The sequence below is a fragment of the Netta rufina genome, assembly GCF_964035555.1.
Source record: "Netta rufina genome assembly, chromosome: 3".
In the NCBI taxonomy this organism is placed as follows: domain Eukaryota; kingdom Metazoa; phylum Chordata; class Aves; order Anseriformes; family Anatidae; genus Netta; species Netta rufina.
The window spans coordinates 74130255-74149520 of NC_140125.1; the positions used below are offsets into that span (position 1 = coordinate 74130255).

At 41.9% G+C, this 19266-nt stretch overlaps 1 protein-coding gene across 2 annotated transcripts in view; it reads right to left on the reverse strand.

Moving 5' to 3' along the window:
- Positions 1–19266, reverse strand: part of FYN (FYN proto-oncogene, Src family tyrosine kinase) — a 129339-nt gene that overhangs the window by 19006 nt on the left and 91067 nt on the right. For both annotated transcript variants that reach the window (XM_084285385.1, XM_084285384.1), the window contains 7 exons: positions 17911–18168; positions 17233–17329; positions 13698–13796; positions 12424–12527; positions 8062–8211; positions 4372–4527; positions 314–493 (listed from right to left, as the gene is read on the reverse strand). In XM_084285385.1, coding sequence (XP_084141511.1) covers positions 314–493; positions 4372–4527; positions 8062–8211; positions 12424–12527; positions 13698–13796; positions 17233–17329; positions 17911–18157 — 1033 coding nt within the window. In that variant the 5' untranslated portion in view covers positions 18158–18168. The remainder of the gene's footprint in view (positions 1–313; positions 494–4371; positions 4528–8061; positions 8212–12423; positions 12528–13697; positions 13797–17232; positions 17330–17910; positions 18169–19266) is intronic.

The window sequence follows — 19266 nt, forward strand, 5'->3', positions numbered from 1 at the left end:
CCAGTTAGGTAGCTTAAAGAAAAAGAGAAAGGAGAAGGAGAAAGGGAAGGGGAAAGAACAGGGAAAAGAAAAAAGAATCATATGTGCAAATCATATATTACAATGATGCAGTTGAAAACACTTAAGATGCACTGGCTTCTCCCTTGTCCACCTCATGCAAACTTTCTTTATGTGATTCTTGCTTGTACACCTAGGGGATTTTAGTTTTTGGGCCCCATTCAGAGTTGAATGACTCTGTATGAGACTCAGAGACTTCCTCCGAGCTTCAAGAAAGAAAAAATACTGTTATCAAGGGCAGCAGCTCTGGCTTCACCTTTGCTCATGTACTCCGTGACAATATAAATGGGTTCTTCAGATACCACGGCGTAGAGCTGGACCAGTTTGTCATGTTTTAGCTTCTTCATGATTTGGGCTTCCTCCAGGAATGACTCTGGAGACATAGTGCCAGGCTTCAGAGTCTTGATAGCCACTTTAGTATTTCCATTCCACGTACCTACAAGCACAGACAGTTAGTTAGATTAAACATCTTCTGCTCCTTTTTCTGACTGATACATAAAAAGAGGAGTAAACTAACAAGGACACAAGACTGTTTTTTGTTTTTTTTTTAAGAGTGGTTTCACATTTTGCCTTTTCATTTACATTCCTCCCACGCCTCCCTCATGTCTTAGTCTTTTTCTATTATACCAAAAAATAATACTCCCATTGGCACTGGGGTGTGATCTCTCTTGTCTTACTCAGACAACGCTTCCAGTGATGTCCACAGAAACCTCCTCTGAGTAAAAAATGCAGGACTGCTGAAATCCATCTTTATGCATTTCCCTGCTAATAAGGAATGACTCCAGACAACAACACAGCTTCAGTCACAGATTTGGATAACAGAACTGGTTAAACCCAGAACTTTCCATTTGCAAGGCATTTTGACATGTTGTTTTTCTTCTGAGTCAGAGGAAAAAAATATATGAGAAAAATTCCCAAGGAACAAATTCGGAATCGATTTCATTTCACAAACATGGGCCTGTCTCCAGACCGAAATGTGTCTTTTCCCTTCCCCTCCTCGCCCCTGGAAGCCCGGCAGCTGCTGGCTGAAAATGAGGAGGTTCCTCCCCACCTCACCTTGTTCTCTGCTCGTGGTTGGGACTGACATGGTCACACCATGATCTACCAACCCTCACAGTGGGGCTGAGGACGTGCCAGAGCTGCTCCCGAGGGGCTGGGGCATCCTTGTGGGGAGAGCCAAAGGCTCAGAAGGGCAAGGAAGGGAGGCACCTGGCTCTGGACCCCAAAAGCCTGCACGAGGAGCTGGGGAGAGCCAGGGGAGGCTGACTCAGGGCTTCCCACAAGTGGTGGGGTGGCACTTGGGAGTTTGCAAGGAGGAGAGGGAGGAATGGAAAGGAAAAAATCAGCAGCTACCTACGTTAACAGGTTTCTCTGGGGCTCAGGGGAAGGGCAAGTGAAGAAAACGAAAGCGGGCAGAAATACCGCTTCCCTAGAGCCTTCTGGTTGCCCCTGGGCCAGGTTTCCCTGAACCCTGCTTCAGAGGCAGGGCTGCCGTGGAGCCGAGCGGGAGCCCTGAGCTCGCAGCAGCCTGCAGCGAGGGCTGAAGCCACCAGCCCTGGAAGTGCAGGATCCCCAGCAGCTTGCTCTGTGAGCTGGCAGAAGTCCAGGCGAACACATCTCAGCTGTGTGTTTTCATACAGCGCTGTGGAGTTGTCAGACACACACAGAGCTACGGGTGTTCAGAGAAATCCTCGACTGCCTTTACTGATAAATTCACTGCTCTGGTCCTACAGTAAAGAGGAGCAATGGAAGCAATGGCAGTTTATTTATTACGTTACTTTTAAAGTAACTAAATTTATACAGATATATTAATGCAATTATAAGCAGTCCATGCTCTCCCCATCGTCTCTCTACAGAGCACGCACTGACTGGAGAGTGCAGCAGTGCCATTCTTTTAATTGGGATCCCAAAGATCCCCTACAGTGTGTGAACAGGGAGCTGTGTTTTAACAAGGCTGGAGAGCAGCACTATGTGACTTCAGATGTAAATTGTGCTGGGAGAAACCTACTCTGCTGCACATGAACATGAAAATAGCAGAAGACCTACAAAGTACATTGAAGGTTGAGGCTCAAATCTAGCTTCTATAAATTAGGGTGTCAACAAAAAGGGTAATTCCTAGTATGTATCTGTGAAAAGCGCATTGACTATCAGTTACCGTGGCTCAGCTGCTGCACAGGAACTGGTTAAGCCAAAATAACTTCACTGTGAGCTCTTGCAGCCTGCCAGGGCATAAATGAAGTGGGTTGCTCTTTGTGTGAGCAGTCAGTTCCCAGCTGCCATCTCGCCTCATCCAGGGCAGGGGAGAAGCGGTGGGGGAGCCGCTGCGAATGCTGCCTGTTGCTTCCAGGGCTGCTCATGCAGCTACAGGCTGTTTGAGGAGGGGCTGAGATGCATATCAGCCAGAATATGTGTGCAGTATGAGTTTGGTTTTCACTACACCTTGGTTTTCTTCTGCCAGCTCAGCGCTAAGTGCTGTGACCACTGCTGGGGCTGGAGTGATGTCCTGAGCACCTGAGAGCACCTAAGGCAGGCTCCTGAGCTCTTGGCTTCACAAGCAGAGTGGCCAAAACCTTTTGGGATGGGTGAAAGGGAGGGTGTCCTGTATAGAGCCACTGAGACACGGACCCACAGAGCGCTTTGGTCCCAGTCACTCGCAGGAGCAGCACCAGTTACACAAACTGGGGCAGAACCCGAGCCTCACGGACACCAGGGTTTTTGTCACTGACATCAATAAACTAGGATTTTACCTTTGGTTAAGAAAAGAAAATCAGACAGAAAGGTAAACTTATTCTCTCATCGAATTTAAATTGTAAAATTTTCTTGTTGTGTTTTGGTATCTTTATATCTCACAGACAATTAAATAACTTTCCTTAGCGGAGCCCTCCCTCTGAACTCCTCCTGCAGGTAGTTAGTTACTACTTAATGGCTTTTTTATTCTTTTTTACCGTGTTAATCTATTCCAATTTGGTAACACTGCAGGGCTATTAACATTTTTACTGTACATTAGGAAAAATAATGTCACAACTGTAATAATATTTTCTCCATTTCTGACAGATATTTGGTACTGACACTTGGCACTTTGTTTCTCATAGCTGATTTTTTTTTTTTTAATTACATTTCTTACTTTAGCTTATTGTAACAGTTCAAGATCACAAAAAACGCTGGCCACTAACTATTAACATCAACGTGAAACTCTCACGTGCATTCAAGATGGAAAACAAGAAGGTGAAACTGCAGTTATATAGGGATGCTAATATAAAACATAGTTTGTTTTTATCTTTTTTTTTTTTTTTTTGGTAATAGCTCAAACACATTCTATAAATTTCAGACTTGCTGCCATGCTCCTTGCTGTAGTCTTGCAACGGAAAACAGCTGCAAGAGCCCAGGAGAACCCACTGGTTATTTTGGTTTTACATTCTTTGTGTCGCTGCAACAAAAAGAACGACCAAACCACTCCACCAAATGCCTATGAAGTAAAGAAACAACATATGGTGAGTCTTTATTTGAATCAGACGTTTTAAAAGAGGCTACACAGAGTGCAGTTTGGCACCAGAATTGAGCCCACCTCTTATTAAATGGCCACTACATTGTGTTTCAATGCTACGGCCATTCTAAGATTTATATATATTTTTAATTGCTATTGTTCTGTAGTCGTTAAAAGAATGAGGCCCATAGAAAGGGAGTAGTAAGTAAAGCTGGCAAGTGGGCAGAAAACAATGTCAGTGGATTTGGAAAATGTCAGTGTTTCTGGACTTCAAAGTGTGGGTTCAGCTGGGCTGGGCAAGTCTTGACTCTATTGTCCCTGGTCTCTATATTGAGTTACAGGATTCTGCTGCAGATACAAATTTCAAAACTGAATTAATGGAGTGGATGCATGGGAAAGCTGGCTTGACAGTATTAGCTTGCTAATCTTTAAATCTGGGGGAGGGGATGGAAGCAATTTCAGGGTCTGACCCTAGCAATGCTAAAACAGATGAGGAAAGAAAAATGCCTGTTTACCAGGTTAATTTCTGGTTAGCCATTCTGCTTTAAAGGTTCAGAATCATTTCTGTTTTAAAACCTGACAACTGTGTAGTCACTCAAATAAACTCAATGCAATTAATGAAGTTGAAAGCCCTGCACTCTCCTATCAGTGTGTGTAAATGAAAGCAAGTTTCCATGGGGATTACTGTATGTATGTCTGTTTGAGGTGATACAGTCTAACATTTTGCATTATTCTGATCTTTTAGCCTTAAGATCTCTACTTGAAATGCTTATTTCAGCCAAGAGGGCCTTAAAAGATCCATCCAAAGGAAAATATATTCTCTGCCTTACCACGCCACACTTCAGCGAAACAGCCCTGACCAAGCTTCTGTTCCAGAAATAATGAATCACGTGCAACTTCCCATGCATCTTTAGCCAATCCAACAGTTTGTGGGGTATTATTCGTAGCAATCACAGTTAAGTTAAAACACAAACCATCAGCTTTCTCTATAGGAGAGGAAATTAATAAAAAAAACACACTTATAATCCAAAATTATGCATGCATTGAGAAAGATGGAAGGTGACTTGTGTTTCAGTGCTGCATTAAGGTTCATTTGCAAACACTGATTTTTGGATACTGAAGGTAAAGACATTTTTATTAGCTTGCAGGAAAAGGCTCACTGGTATAATTAACAGATTGCTATGTGAGCTGTGATTTATTATTAAAATGGTGGTAATTTGTCATAATTGAAGCCTTCCAAGGAAACATGAAATTTCAGTTTTCTTTTGCCATCCATTACAGTAAAAGTTGAAGATTAAATTAAATAATTTCAGGGTCAGAGTCGTGATTGCAAAGGTATTTCTTCTAACAATTTGAGCTTTGCTTTCTTTTTTCTTGTGGGTCACGATGTCCTACATTTTCACCTTCCATCTTGCAATCCCCACACAGAGAGCTATTTTAGAATAATTATTTTGCTCCATACCCATCCATACTTCCCCAAACTGCCCATTTCCCAGTCTCTTGATCAACTGTAGGGATTCTCGTGGAATTTCCCAGACATCTTTGGTTTTGACAGACAGATCAGTAAGCCTTGGCATTCCTTTATGACAGGGGACTACTAAGCGGCAGCAAAGACCTGCAGCTCTCTCTGATGGAGCCAGAAGTGAAGCCAACAGCAAAGAAGAGGAAAGAAAAAAAAGTGTGACATGAAACAAAAACAGTAAGCATAAAAACAATGCTACTCACAACAGCTGTTAGTTGCATACCACAAAGCATCCTGGAAGATTAGAAATTGAACACTGAAACATATTCATCTGAGACAGAACAGGAAATATTTTAGTTTCTGCTTCCACAGCCTGCAATTGAAGGTGACCATCAATGGTTTCTCTTATGGACTCAGGATTTCCCTTCTCCCACAAAGCTGCATTAAGATAACTGCATAAGTAACTGGTATAGTATATAGTACAGCATAACTTTTTAAATATCGTCAGTAACTTACAAGCTGATTTGTTCCTGAACTAAGTAACAGAAACATAGGGAGGATTCAGATTTTCTGAGAATCACAGTGATGAAAATTAGGCAGAGTTTTTGCAATTTTTTTAATGTGACCTCTGAAATGGTATTTTTTATATCCTATTCTGTGAAAATGTATTGTTCTGGGTATCCTCTAGCAGTCTTTTTCTAGCATTCCTAATAAAACAGACTTTTATTAGTGTATGAAGACAGTCCTGCATCATTTGGGGCAGATTCATTCTACTTGTCTCTTGCAAAGCTTCACAGAAGACTGAACTGTGACAAAAGTCACAAAATATTTTAGCCAGAGTAAAACCAATGATTTATATATATATATATATATATATATATATACACACCTACACATACATGTTGTGTAATGTACTATGCAGCACCAAGTAGGCTATGATATAAAGCTGCAGAGCAGCTTGCATCTTAAAACGGGACAGCAGAGCAGGACAAGGTGGGCAACTGCTACTGGTTTTTAGTCTGAAATACAATCTTTATTCTGCTGAACAAGACTTCTTTCTGGGAAGGTGAAAAGTTTCTTTCAGCATCACAGGGTGGGCAAACACCAAAGTTCCTGCAACACCACGCTCTCCCTCCTCAGCACAGCTGTTATGAGGTGGTGGGTCAGTCCCCAGAGACACCCTGACAGGAACCTTGGGCTTCCTGCAGCAGGACAGCAAAGTCCACAGAATGGGAAGATGAGCTGGTCAGTTGGCACATCTTATTCCAAGATAATTCCAATAGGAACATCAGGGTAGGGACTACTCCAAATACGGACAGTATCTGGAAAGCTTCCTTACAATTTTGGATAGCTGCAGAAAAGAACTAGAGGTTTACAAGACCTCCCTGTCTTCTTTAATTGAAACAACAACAACAAACAAACAACTTGGCATGCTGATGCTCCAGTAAGCCCGGGCTGCACGCACCAGAACAATACTTATCCTTGAAAGATTTGTTGTTAGGGAATGGTGAATGGTGTCTGTGCAAAGCCACACTTGGTACTTCCAACTCCTGACCCAGGACTGGACAGCGATGGGATGAAGGCTGGAGGTGCTGACCTATGGACTCTTCAGGGTTCTTCAGGAACCACGCTGATCTTTACAGAGCCATTTGGGCATCCCTGAGCACTTTCTAAAAGTAAATCTAGGCAGTCATAAACCTCTCTCCCTGAATCCAGAGTGCTGAGCAGGTAGTTAGAGGCAGTATTTATGTTTTGAGTCAGCTGGGCCTGGGCATGGGAGACTGCAGGTGAAACCGCTGTGGGATGGGTCTGTACCATCAGCTCCTGAGCTACCCTGCCTGGATCTCACTGATCTGTGAGGCAAGGAAATGACTTTTCCCATATTTGTCCAGAGACAAATGTGTCTCTGCATCTGTGCACGGGAAATATGCAACCCAAATATTTTGACCACAGATAACTAAAAGTTGGCGTATACCAGTTGGTATAAGGAGTTTGAAAATTATCATGCTTAGATGTGAGTTTTTATACATTCTTTAGCTTAGCTTAATGCAGAGTCACCAGAAACAGCTAGAAATTCTCCCAGGCAGCATATACCCACGAGAAACTGGGCGGAGAAGACAGCCAGATGTCTAGTATGAATAGCATAAGAATACAGCAGACAGAATACAAAGAATACATAAAAAAAACACCCCACAAAGAAGTTGATTTCCCAGTAAAATTTATGAAAAGTTTTTGAGCAGCGAGCATTTGGGGTCACTTGCTAATATGAAAAGCTAAAGTAGGGAGAAAATAAAAAGAATAATTTAAAATTCAAACTTCTGCTTTGAAAATGCCCATGCTGAGAAGCATGGCAATCTTACATAAAAAACAGTGGTCTTATGCAGAGGTCTGGGGTTTTTTTAGTTGTAACTATTGTATACCAATCCCCAGTGACAGCAGGATGCACTTTTGGGTTGAATAGTTCATGTTACATTTTAATCACAGGAATTTAGAAAAAAAAAAAAAGAGCTTGGTGGGTGGATGCAGTATGCATAGAGAAACACCCGCCTTGCTGTATTTATTTTTAAAATTAGACCAATTAAAATTTAAATGTTAATACTCTCCACAGTGAACACAAACTCAATGGGAAAATTTGAGTCAGGTTATATACGCAAACCTTTTGGTCATTGCTTTAAGTGACTGAATTCCACACTGCAATTCCCTATTTGCTTTATTAGGAATACTGTGCTGCAAAAGGTACGTGTTAGCACTGGCTTATGCAGAGGGAATTCAGATGTGCTAGTCAAATTGAGTAATTCTGTTTGCTTAGAAAAGGGAGAGCAGGCAAAGCCTTTACCTCAGCAGAGTGCTAGCTTTTAAAAGCTCAGCCACTGTATGCTGTGAACAGCACTCAAAGCCATTTGTAACTGTAATGGGAAAGGGATAATGGAAGATGCATTACAACAAGCAAGAGACATAGCTCAAATGACTCTTTAGGGCATCTTACACATCCGTCAGCTCAGCAGTAAACACTTGCTTTAAAGTACTTAAGAGTGCTACGTATTATCTGAAAAGTTACCTGAATAATGCTGAACCAGCTGCTGAAGAGTTTCAAATTGTGCCCGAGTTGTGATATAATATCCACCATTGTCAAGTTTGCGAATCTTATAATGTTTGACATGATCTCCTTTCATATCATCCCAGTCACGAATAGACAGGGAATAGGCACCTGTTCCAAGAAAAGGAGAAAGAAAAAATTGTAAATGGCTTTTTAGACACAAATTTTCATTTGCTGGTCATTTGTTATAAAGTGAAAGAGAAATTGCTTCAAAAATACCTATTGTATCTTGAAAATAACAAGAGAATCTACCACATTAAAGGAGGTATCATGGAAATTTTAGTGTTCACGCCGTGTCCCTTTCATACTTTTCTGGAAGGAAATCAGGATGTCTATGTAAATGAAAATTCGTATTTTAACATTTAGTGCTTCAAGTTATTAAATTGACTTTTCCCATTTTAAGTGCCAGGTCATTCTGCAAATACTCTTTTTCAGCTAAATGCCAGTAGGTGGTAAATGTCAAGATTTTCATAGGGAGCACTGGAAATAATGACTTTATATACAGGTAGCATTGTCACCCAGATGGATCCCAAGCTTCTTCACAAAAAAAATAGCATATTTTGTACATCACAGTCCTGGGAAGGTTGTACACTGCTAACACTACGCACCAGAAGACCTGCAAGAACTGAACATTTCACTTCTCAAATCCATGCTGGAACTTTAGAGCTTACTGATGGGATTCAGATGCCCAAACACAGGGGTTAAGGGCCATGTGAGATGCCTCAAGACATCCTGCTTGGCAGCAGTTTTCCCACAGGCTGGGCCACCAACATGGGGACCTGCACATTCAGGTGTCTTAATGATCTGTTGGTTCTCTATAGATTCAGAGATGAAGCCATATTTTATAGCACAATGCAGTTTTCTGAGCAAAAACATGGCCATCTCAAAGGCAGTGAAGTCATGTCTTTGCTCAGGGTTCAGATTGATGTTGTGTTTATTCAAGGGTAATTCAGGAATTAGAAGAAAAATACAAAGGTAACTGGCAGCTGCAGAGATGTCAGAAAGGTCCTCCTTCTGGAGTCCAGGCTGCTTGCACTGGTAACCATGTCAGCTAAGAACAGGGAAGGAAAACCACTGGCAGACAATTTTGGATAGTCTGAAAGGCAGAATGATTCCTACAGTCTGATGGCACGGACTGCTGATGATCCAAATCACAGTACTTTTCAACACGCGTGACAGATTCACATCCTCCAGGATCACCTCCAGCTAAATGAAATAGTTTTAAAAAAACACGGTTACGTGGCTGAGATTCCTGATATGAAATGCCTTTCTTGGATGTCTCCCCTCTCCCCAGGAGGATGTTTTATGAGACTCTAAAATTTATTTGACTGTGTTATACTGCAACAGGTCACACTGGTAAATGGCTCACCACCGAGTGGAGCAGCAGAGGAGAACAAAACTTCTCCACCCTGACTCCCTGACACCAAGGGCTTCTCAAATTCCCTGTTGTTTATCCTCTAAATAGGAGGAAAAGAGCCAGCACTTACACACATGATTCTGTTTTATGTGAATGGCAGACACCCTCAGAGAAGTGACAGGGTTTTTATTTCTAAGTGTAGAAAAATACTGTTTGTTTAGGTTATTTTTTTGAGGAGATTCTCCTACTAAGTAAGGACATCTCTCTAAGCTAGGAGTTCAAAGCGTTTGGGGGATTTGCAAGCTAATTTTGTGCCTGCCTTGTACCAGCACTGCTGGTTGTACGCTGCCTGCCTACTTTCACGTTTTTCCAGGCAGGGTTTTCCACCTCTGCAGTTGTGAGTTTTGATCCACAAACACAGCAGCAGCTGTATTTTCTTTAGTCACACTCCCTGCCTATCTGGTCACTATTTCGGATTCTTTAGGAAAATGTAAACAATCCCTGGCTCCAGGTCTGCAATCAGATCTGCGTGGGTGGCCCTTCATGGACCCCCGATGACCTCGGATCAAGTTGCAGGACTGGAGCTTTAGTTCAAATCTGGACAAAAACAAGAACCAAGATGGATTTTATCATTCATTTATTTAGGCTGTTGGTTATTTAGACTACTCATTATTATCCGCGGATAGATTGAAATATAAAAGATACAAGTAATAAAAAATTGGGTAGAAATATGACATTACAATATATCATTCTAATGATTTTTTTAAAAAATGAACCTAAAACCAGACAGCACTGGAGGGTGGAGATTGAAACCAGGTGAAGGATTATCCAGACAAGAGCTGATGAAGTACCTGGGTAGCGAGGCATTGAAAGAAACGAAAAGCCAGCCCTGACTGATTTATTTTGGAAGTAAGGAGAGAAGGCGACCATGATCAAGGGAGGTCATTCATGCTGAAGTCATCCATGATGATACTTTTAACATGATCTTGATTAATTTTATTATTGTTATTATTTAAAGCAGACGGGACAATTCTAGGTCACCAAACAATTCCTGCCTCAAGCCCAAGATGACTAGCTGGGGCAAGGCACTTTGAGAGGGCTTAGTGGAGAATGCACCATGCAGTCCTCCCAGTCGTTTTTTTCCTTTCCCATGAACAACAAACTCCCTTTTTTGTCTTCTGAGAACATATTTACACGCCACAAAGATTAGAAGGGACACAGGCATTTTTGACAAAAAACATGCATGTTTTGTTTTTGCCAATGGCTGTGATGCAAACTCAGCCTGAAGATGCAGAAAGCCTTAAGCCTTAATGCAGAGAAATCCAGCTTGCTGCTACAAACCCCACCGTGATGGATGGATTGTTCCATTTTCCCCAATTACAAGAAGCTCTAGTAAGAAACCTGACTTACTTAGCTATGTAAACAGTCCTGCAAAACATATCCCCTGTCACTGTGTAAAGAAGGTCAGAACAGACTAAACAGATAACAGGGTTTAGGGAAACAATGTTGTTTTTAGGATCCAAGCATGCTTGTATTAGAGAGTTCTTAAACTCAGCACAGACTGGAATGAAGCCTGCCTGCTTCTCACACACACAACAACTGCTGGTGAAAATGGACAGGTGGAGGCTATTTGCAGAAAAAGAGCAAGTTCGGGCAGATCTTGGTCCTGGTGAGAGTGCCTCACTGCAAGATAAGGGATGATGAAGCTGCAGGGTGGCAAGATGGGAAATCAGCTGTCTGAAACAACAGCACATTGAGGCTGATTTTGCATCACTAATGGTCCTCGAGGTTGATAAAGTGAAGGAGGATTCTGGTGACTGCAGCAGGCAAAATTCTAAAACGGACAGATTCAGGAGGCAGAACGCAGCACCTGAAGATAGCTCAGAGAGAAGGGAGCAGTGGTGCTTCTTTAAGCCCTTATTCCAGCCATGACTCCAACCACTTTGCATGCTAACATGAGCTGACGGAGTGTGCTCTGATCAAAGCACTGACAACTCAGTGCTTTAATTACATGAACCACCATTAGACTTCAGAACTTAATTCCAGTGACTTATGCTTCCCAAAGCTATTGTTTCAGATTGCTGGTTAGTTGAGAAATAGCCAAGTTTGTTTTCAGTTAGTTGCATGTTTTCTCCTCAACAGCTGTATGAGTTAGAAAGATCTTTCCATACATACAAAGCTTTGAAGAAGATGTTGACAGGCCTCACGAACTAAACGTAGAAGCAATGATAGCACCCACCAGGAAAACTGGAATGCCTCCAGTATTTTTACAGGGGAGGAGGAGAATACATCCTTCCACTTGATTTCAACAGAATGTATACAGCTGAATACTTTCTGAATATATTCATTGTACATATTGTAAAGTTTTCTCATCACTAGTCTATGAATTTAAAACTATTTTTCCCCAGGGATCCAGCATTTCAGAGAGGAAAGACAAAAAACCAAACCAATCCTAACCTTCCCTAAATAATAATCAGCACCCTCCACACCCACAAACTTCATCCTATGGCCAAGAAGATATTCTGCTTGTTCTGAGGAAAGCAGTAAATCTCCCCAAACTACACTGCAGATTCCCAGCACCTATTCCCAGTAAGCTAACCACCTCTACCTCTGGCAGCCCCACAGTGCTGTTCTGAGGGGCCCGTCTCCACCCAGCTCCACTGCAGTGGTGCTAACCTCAACTCATTGAGAGACAGCACCATGTTCAGAGTGTGACAGCAGAGCACCCTGCCTGAGCACAACCTGAACGGCAGATGCCATGCACAGAGCTTGGCATGGTTTTTCTTGGGTTCTTGGGTTGTTCTCTGCTTCTAACACTCACTCCATAACTCAGGATGTTCCATCAAATGCATGCAACATGGCGCTTTTCTCTACCTTCATAGCAATGAAAACGGTGTTTTACAAACTTAGTGTGATTTTTTGTCACGTCTTCTCATTTGTTGTCAGAAAAGCCTTGGCCAGCATACCTTTGGTAGTTTCACTTTCCCGGATCAGGAAGGTACCTCTTGGGTTTCCAAACGACAACAGCTGCCTCTCAGCATCTTTCCGGCCAAGTTTGCCAAAGTACCACCTTAAGGAAACATCAGAAATAGTAAGAAAAATGCTATCTATATAGGATTACCTTATTACTTCATTATAGATAGTGCCACAGAACTCAGACATGGTAGACAATTTGTGGAAACTATGTATATTCAACCACTATTGTCATATTATGTCTCTTTTGTTGTAGCGTGGAAGCAATGTTGCAGATCTATGAAGTAGATGTTGTATGTTTTGTACAATAACCTGTGCATTATGCCTATAATCAGTAGATGCTGAGAACACTTGTTTGGCGTCTCACAGCAAAGGCCACATTGGGACAAACTGTAAGCAAGACTTGGAGGGGGAAGGAATGGGCAAGAAAGAGGGCAGAAAAATGCACTGCTGCTGAAAAGCAGCATTTTTGTAGATATTTCTATAAACTATATATTTGACTTACATAGTGGCAGATTAGTATTCAACATTTTTTGCTCCAGCACAGCTACAAAACCCCAGTAGAAGGACCAGATGCAACCACTTTACTGCGGTTCTATAAGGCTTTTATAATTTCAATACCTTTTTCTTTCCGGCAGCAATTAATATATATTTTTTTGATTTCATAGGCAATCAGGACAGAGCCATTCCAGATGATGTCTGTATCCTTATAACTGAGTTATCAGAAAAATGCCAATGAACTACAGCAAAATGTAAACTAAGGTACAAACTGCAGTAGTTCAACAGTAGAGTCCATGGCCTTCTGCAGAGCTGATTCAGAAAATGCACAGATCCCCACAAGCCATACTTTGTGGCATCCTGTTCTATGCATCCTGTTCTATGTTTTGTAGGCATAGATAGGCATATGTTGATCCAATGTGCCCCGTTTCTGAGATGGTTTGCACACTAATTGACTCTGAACATTTTTGCAAATCGTTTCAGGAAACACAAGGGCGTCTTTTGCTTAAAGCCTGAAATTAGCTGACACTCGAATAAAGGAAGCAGACCAGTGTTCCTTTAGGTTTTCTTCCTATGTTTTGACATTGAAAAAGCACTGAGCTTGTGCTTCTTTTGTTACTAATTACCTAATTATTTATCAGTGCAGTCAAGAAGTGAAATAAAAATAATGTAAGCCATTTGAAAAATCACTGCAATCAATCAAAACAAACTCCTCAAATCTTCTTCTAATACAGCACTAATGGGTCTTTACAGTGAAAAGAAAACATACTCCTCTGCTTGGATGGAATCGACTGGAGCCACATAATTACTGGGAATGTAACCAGTTTCGCCTGTTGTCAAGGACCGGGCCTCCCACCAGTCTCCTTCCCTGCAGAAAAAGAGGTGAGGAAAAGTGAGAGAGAGACACAGCTGTACAGACGGTGCTCTTACTGCTAACGACACCTGCAACGTGTGTGGCAGGAATTCACAGCAGCTCCTCTCTGTGTCATGGGTGTACTTCTGAGAAAGCTGTTTGCATCTCAGCCACGATAATCTACACATTTCTTTGCATCCGTTATTATTAGGAACGTAGCCTTCCAAATGGAGCATAATGGCATAAACAGGCGTAACAACCCAGTGAAATCAGGTTTGGTTACGGCTGAATTTGGACTGGAATATTGAAAACTGTCTCCATAGCAATTATTCTAATACAGACCCTTGAGAGAGCTTATAGGAGAACGGCAAAATTGAACACACTCAGATCCACTGCTAATTTTAACACGACATTCAAACTTCCACGAGCATTATTCATCTGAAACCCCAAGACATTAAAAAGCCACCTATCAACACAGAGTTTTAAGTAGCCCTTAGAGATCACACTTCGTTCTCTAGGTTACCTCTCCTGGCCACCTGGAGGAGATATTTTAAATAGCAAAGGACTTTGCTGCATTTTTAAATACTTAAAAAACCACATTTTTCTACAATATTTAAATACGAAGGAGTCCATGCAGGACCACCTTATGGCAGTGCTCCACAGGCTCAGCATCAATTTTTGTCATACACGTGTACAGTGGGACATGGGGTCCCACTTCAGACAGTGCATGTTGCTGCACAACTCACAGCTGTAACAGACATTTACCGGGATGCAATGATTTGGGATCGAGCAATTTGTATTTAGTTCTCAGTACCAAATTCCCTGATATATAACTCCTACTGCTCCTAACAAGCATTTTCTACTTCTGGACTGTTTAGAAAATTCTTGGTTTCCTTCTCTGAAAAAATAAATAAATAAATAAAATTAAAAAAAGATTTGTTCACTAAATTAAACGCTATTATCAAACATGGCCAGAAAATTCAGAAAATCCTGCCTCTTCAATAAGCAAGCAGTTAAAGAAAGTACATTGTCTGGACTGTTACAAACAGGCAGGAAAGGTTGTGTGAGGGTGAGCTCTCTTATTTTAAATTTTCAACTCCACCTTCTTTTATAGCTAGAAAGAATATGGAAAACAACTAGAAAACAGCTGTGATGAATCAAAAAAGTAATGTTTCCAATGCTACAGCTCCAAAACTGAAGAAAAACTAGCTTTTCTAGATGCTGGCAGCTGTCATTGTTTTAATACATATTACTTGTGTATTAGTATATCAGACAAATGACCCTGTTTATGTCCCTAATTTTACCAGCTGCAGAGCTAACACTACCCCCATATGCTGCTGCAGATGATTTCTGGGAGATTGTGCCATGCTGTGGTTGATACACAGCCCAGCTCCTTGATGGCTGGCATGAACAGTCAGCAGCAGAACTATACCAGTATCACTGGTTCCCATTTATTCTCCTTACTGCACAGACAGTCCACTAGATGGAGGTATCTCATCGCACCTAGGGAGGGAAAAAAGACGTGCCCTAGATCTTAACATCAGGAAAACCCCCCTCTGCTTTAAGAGAGGAGCCTGAATCTCTCAAAGCGCTGCCAGGAAGGAGGAGGAATACAGCAGACACCCACCTGATGAGCCTAAGTTAGGAGAAGGCCAGTCAGTGCAGCTAGCCAGGGCATGCAGGAGCGGCCGTGGGGATGGTGGGGTGTTTCTGAGCTCTGAAATCTGCTCTGAACTGCCCCAGAAATGGACCACTTCTGACATCAAATGGCAGGGATGCCCTCTGCGTGCCATTTCAGGTGGTGCTGACCTCAACCGTTCACCCAAAGTGCAAATCAAATTTCGTTCATTTGGAGTTAAGACAAACCCGACCCTCTCAAAAAAATCCCGAAAAACTGGTCGAGTGCACTTTTGTACTTCCTTGGGGCGGGCAGCAGTGGCAGACTCCAAAAAATGGTCTGCTTTCATGTCATTTCTGATATAAGTGGAGAGATGAAACATTCTCACAGAAAAGCTGCTCCCTGGAGATTCCCAGCCTGGCTGTCAGTCCTCCAGGAGCGTGGTTAGGTCCTGTGTTTATAAGCAGAGCTGGCTTCGATGGGAACTGTGCATCTATAATCCTACAGGAAAGTCACTGAATGATTTTTTTTTTTCTTCTCTTAAAAAGCTTTCCTCCTGGCAGTAATTACCTGCATTAAAATGCCTTTACCACAACCACCCACAATCTCTCTGTCCCACTGACTCTGAGTATCATTGCTCTGCACATCCCTGCGAGCACCCCCTAATTCCATCAGCTGGCACGTGTAAGGAATTCACAATGCATGCAATTTCTATTTATTTCAGGTTACAACATAGTAAAGTTGGGAAAGCAGCACGCAACACAAAAGAAAAAAAAAAAAAAGGATAATACTTTAAAAAAGGTGTCTTTTTTTTTTTTTTCCAAGTGATAATTTAGAAGTAGAGAGGTCTTTACAGTGCTGCTCCCTCTACTAGTTGTAACTGAAGTTTCTGTGCTTTCATCTACATCAAAGGTCCTCAGCTCCATGGCTTCATGAAATATTCCCCAGAATTACCTGATTATTTTTTTTTACCACTTTAATTCACATTGAGCCAACTCCAAGCCTGGAGTTGTTCAATTAAAATTAACAGGAGCTGCACCAGGGATGAATTTTCTTCACTGTCACATAGTATAAGAAAAAAGATGAGAGCAATATTACAAAGCCTCTAAAAGCTACACACTTGCTTGTTAACCCATTTTTACTTGTACATGCTATGTAGCTTTCAACTTTCTGTTTTGAGCCAGGAATTGAAAGATGTTCTGATATAGGTCAGTAGCACAGTAATTTTAGATGTTATTTTAAATTGCTAATTTTTTTTCCTCTGGACAGTTAATGAAATTAATTTTAAGTTGATGGCTTCCAGGATGAAAGTGTGTTTTTTATATGAAATGCAACTGTGCAGTGATGTGTTTTCACTTAACTTACTAGCAAGTCCAGATTATATCACCTACCTTTAAAACAAAAAGAATTGTCACTTCTAAGCGTATGTTGACATGCAAGTCTGTGCAAGTTCTCTTTTGTAAATTGTTTTTTAGCTTGTTCTTGTGTAGAGATGCTTGCAGCAGATTGCAGAAAGTGCTAGTATAAATCTTGCAGAGCTTCTGTGGCTTCTGGTAAAGCACAGGGCTGGTACTCTCAGGTCTGAATGTGAGTTTACTGTGAAATGTAAGCAGTGAATCACACAATCTAATGCTTACTTTTGAAGTAAAGCTGCATGTGGTTGAGTTGTTTTTCTGTAATAAACACTTGAAAGGCAAAGACAAGTAAACGAGTAAAAGCCCTACATATATTGAATATCCAACATTATATTTTACTAATGACATAAGCAAATATAATTGTCAATGTTACAAGTTTAAAAATATTAAAAAGCATATTCACAAGCCTAAAACTTACGAGCTGTTAAGTATTTGAAATTTTTCTCCTTTGTGAAAACTTAAGTCATCTTCTGTTCTTGCTTCATAGTCATAAAGCGCCACAAAAAGAGTTACACCTAAAGAAGAAGATAGGTGAGTTACACTCCATCACCAAAAACAGAAGAAAAATGAGCTTCAGGAGAGCAGGTGGCTAAGCTTAATGTAAGCCATTCCAGTTGCTGGGGAGAAAAATAAACTGAAGTCTCCTGCTCTAGCCTCCCACTAATCCTTGTGCTTTCATGCAGCTAGTGGGCACGCCACCTCCTTCAGATTTTAGAGTCATCAGTCGTCTTGGTTTGGCACCCACACACAATGCAGGGATACCAAGTAGGCAAGGTGTTTTGGAAGAGTTGAGATGTACCTACACCAAATATCTCCCGTTAACCACCTGAGGTGCCTCAAACAACACCTTCCATTCCCAGGTAGAGGGACGAGGTGGTCAGTTGGCCATGCAGTATATATAATTTCTCATCCCCCATGCAAACTAACATCTGCAAGTTTGCAAAGGCAGGGCTGAGGACCCAGCTCCACCCCAATTCTTTGCGTTAATTTATAAGGTAACATTTACACAAAAGAGCATGCCAAGACAGCTGGGACCCCAGTGTAATAACGGGATTGATGCCCAACGAGTGCACTGAAACAAGACTTTGACAGTCACCTGTTCCTCCTCTTGTACGCAGCGTCCCTGTATGAGAGGAGGAGTTGACTCCACCGAACACCGTCAGTCCTTGGCCTCCTGTGGCATGGAAGTTGTTGTAGTTTGGAATTGAAGTCACACCGAAGCTGGGATAGTGCTGTGGCGTGGGATCTGTGCCATAGCGGTAGCCTGAACTTTGCGTTAAACTCCCATCCCTCTCATCAGTCAGTTTTGTTGCTTCTTTGTCCTTACATTGCACACAGCCCATTATCTAAAATCCTAGAGGAGAAAGGAAAAGAGAACCGTTCACACATTTATGATCATCAGACCTCCCTCAAACTCACGTATGATGAGGATCAATCTAAGTTCACTGCTCAAAACCTATTTATTTATTTATTTTGGAAAAAAAAAAATCAAAGCATTGACAACACATTTGAAAATAAACAGCAACGTGTTGAAAAAGCTCACATCAAATTCTACCTCACAGTGCTTTCCCATCAGGGCTGAGGAGGTCCCTCCTGTTCTTGTAGGAGCCTCAGCTCAAAGGCTGAAAATTGCTCGCTTGCAGGAGGGTAGGAGGAAGAAATCTCCCTCGCTCATCCTTTACTAGGAAAGCACAACTGCCAGGCAAAGACACAGCCAAAAAGTACTGCTGGAGGTGTTCAGGTCTGGCCCCAAAACACGAGGCACTTAACTCATTCATTTCTAACATTGCCAACCATGCAAGAGCTCCTGTTGACTTCATGGAAAGGCAGTGCGGCCTTTTTTCATTGCTGGAGCTCTGTGCCACAGACAGAAAAGCAGATAATGAGCTGATAATTATCACAGCACAGGAAAGTAGGAGGGAACTCATCAGATAGCAGATGTAAAACAAAAGCAAGTGCTCCTTTATGCTATGCCGAACTGAAGGGTAAGGCGTCCTGATACCGGATGCTGGGGTAGCCAGAAGTATAAATGATCTAAGAAAGCAGAGAAAGTCGTGGAGGAATTAACATGTTAAATGCAGGCGGTCTCAAAGCCCAGGTTCCTGACTTGTAGAGACTGAGAAGGCTCACTTTGGAGAAGTTTTCTCTAAGTTTTCTAATTCTCATAACCTCAAATTCACCATCCTCAAGGGGCACTGCAAGGGCCTGGAGGGTTGATCTCATGTAATTTTATCTGCAGACAAGTTAGGAGCCTACTTCTGTGTGAAGAAGCTCACTCTGTAGAGGGAGACAGAGGGTTAGCCACCACATTTAGGCACAGTCCTCTGTCAGGTCAGCTCTGTTACCTGCTGCTATTTTCCCTCTATGAGCTCCAACACTGTAGGATCCGTGTGCTGCTGCTACCACACTCTTTGCTTGTGACACAAGCTGAATCTTGGCACAAAACCAAAGT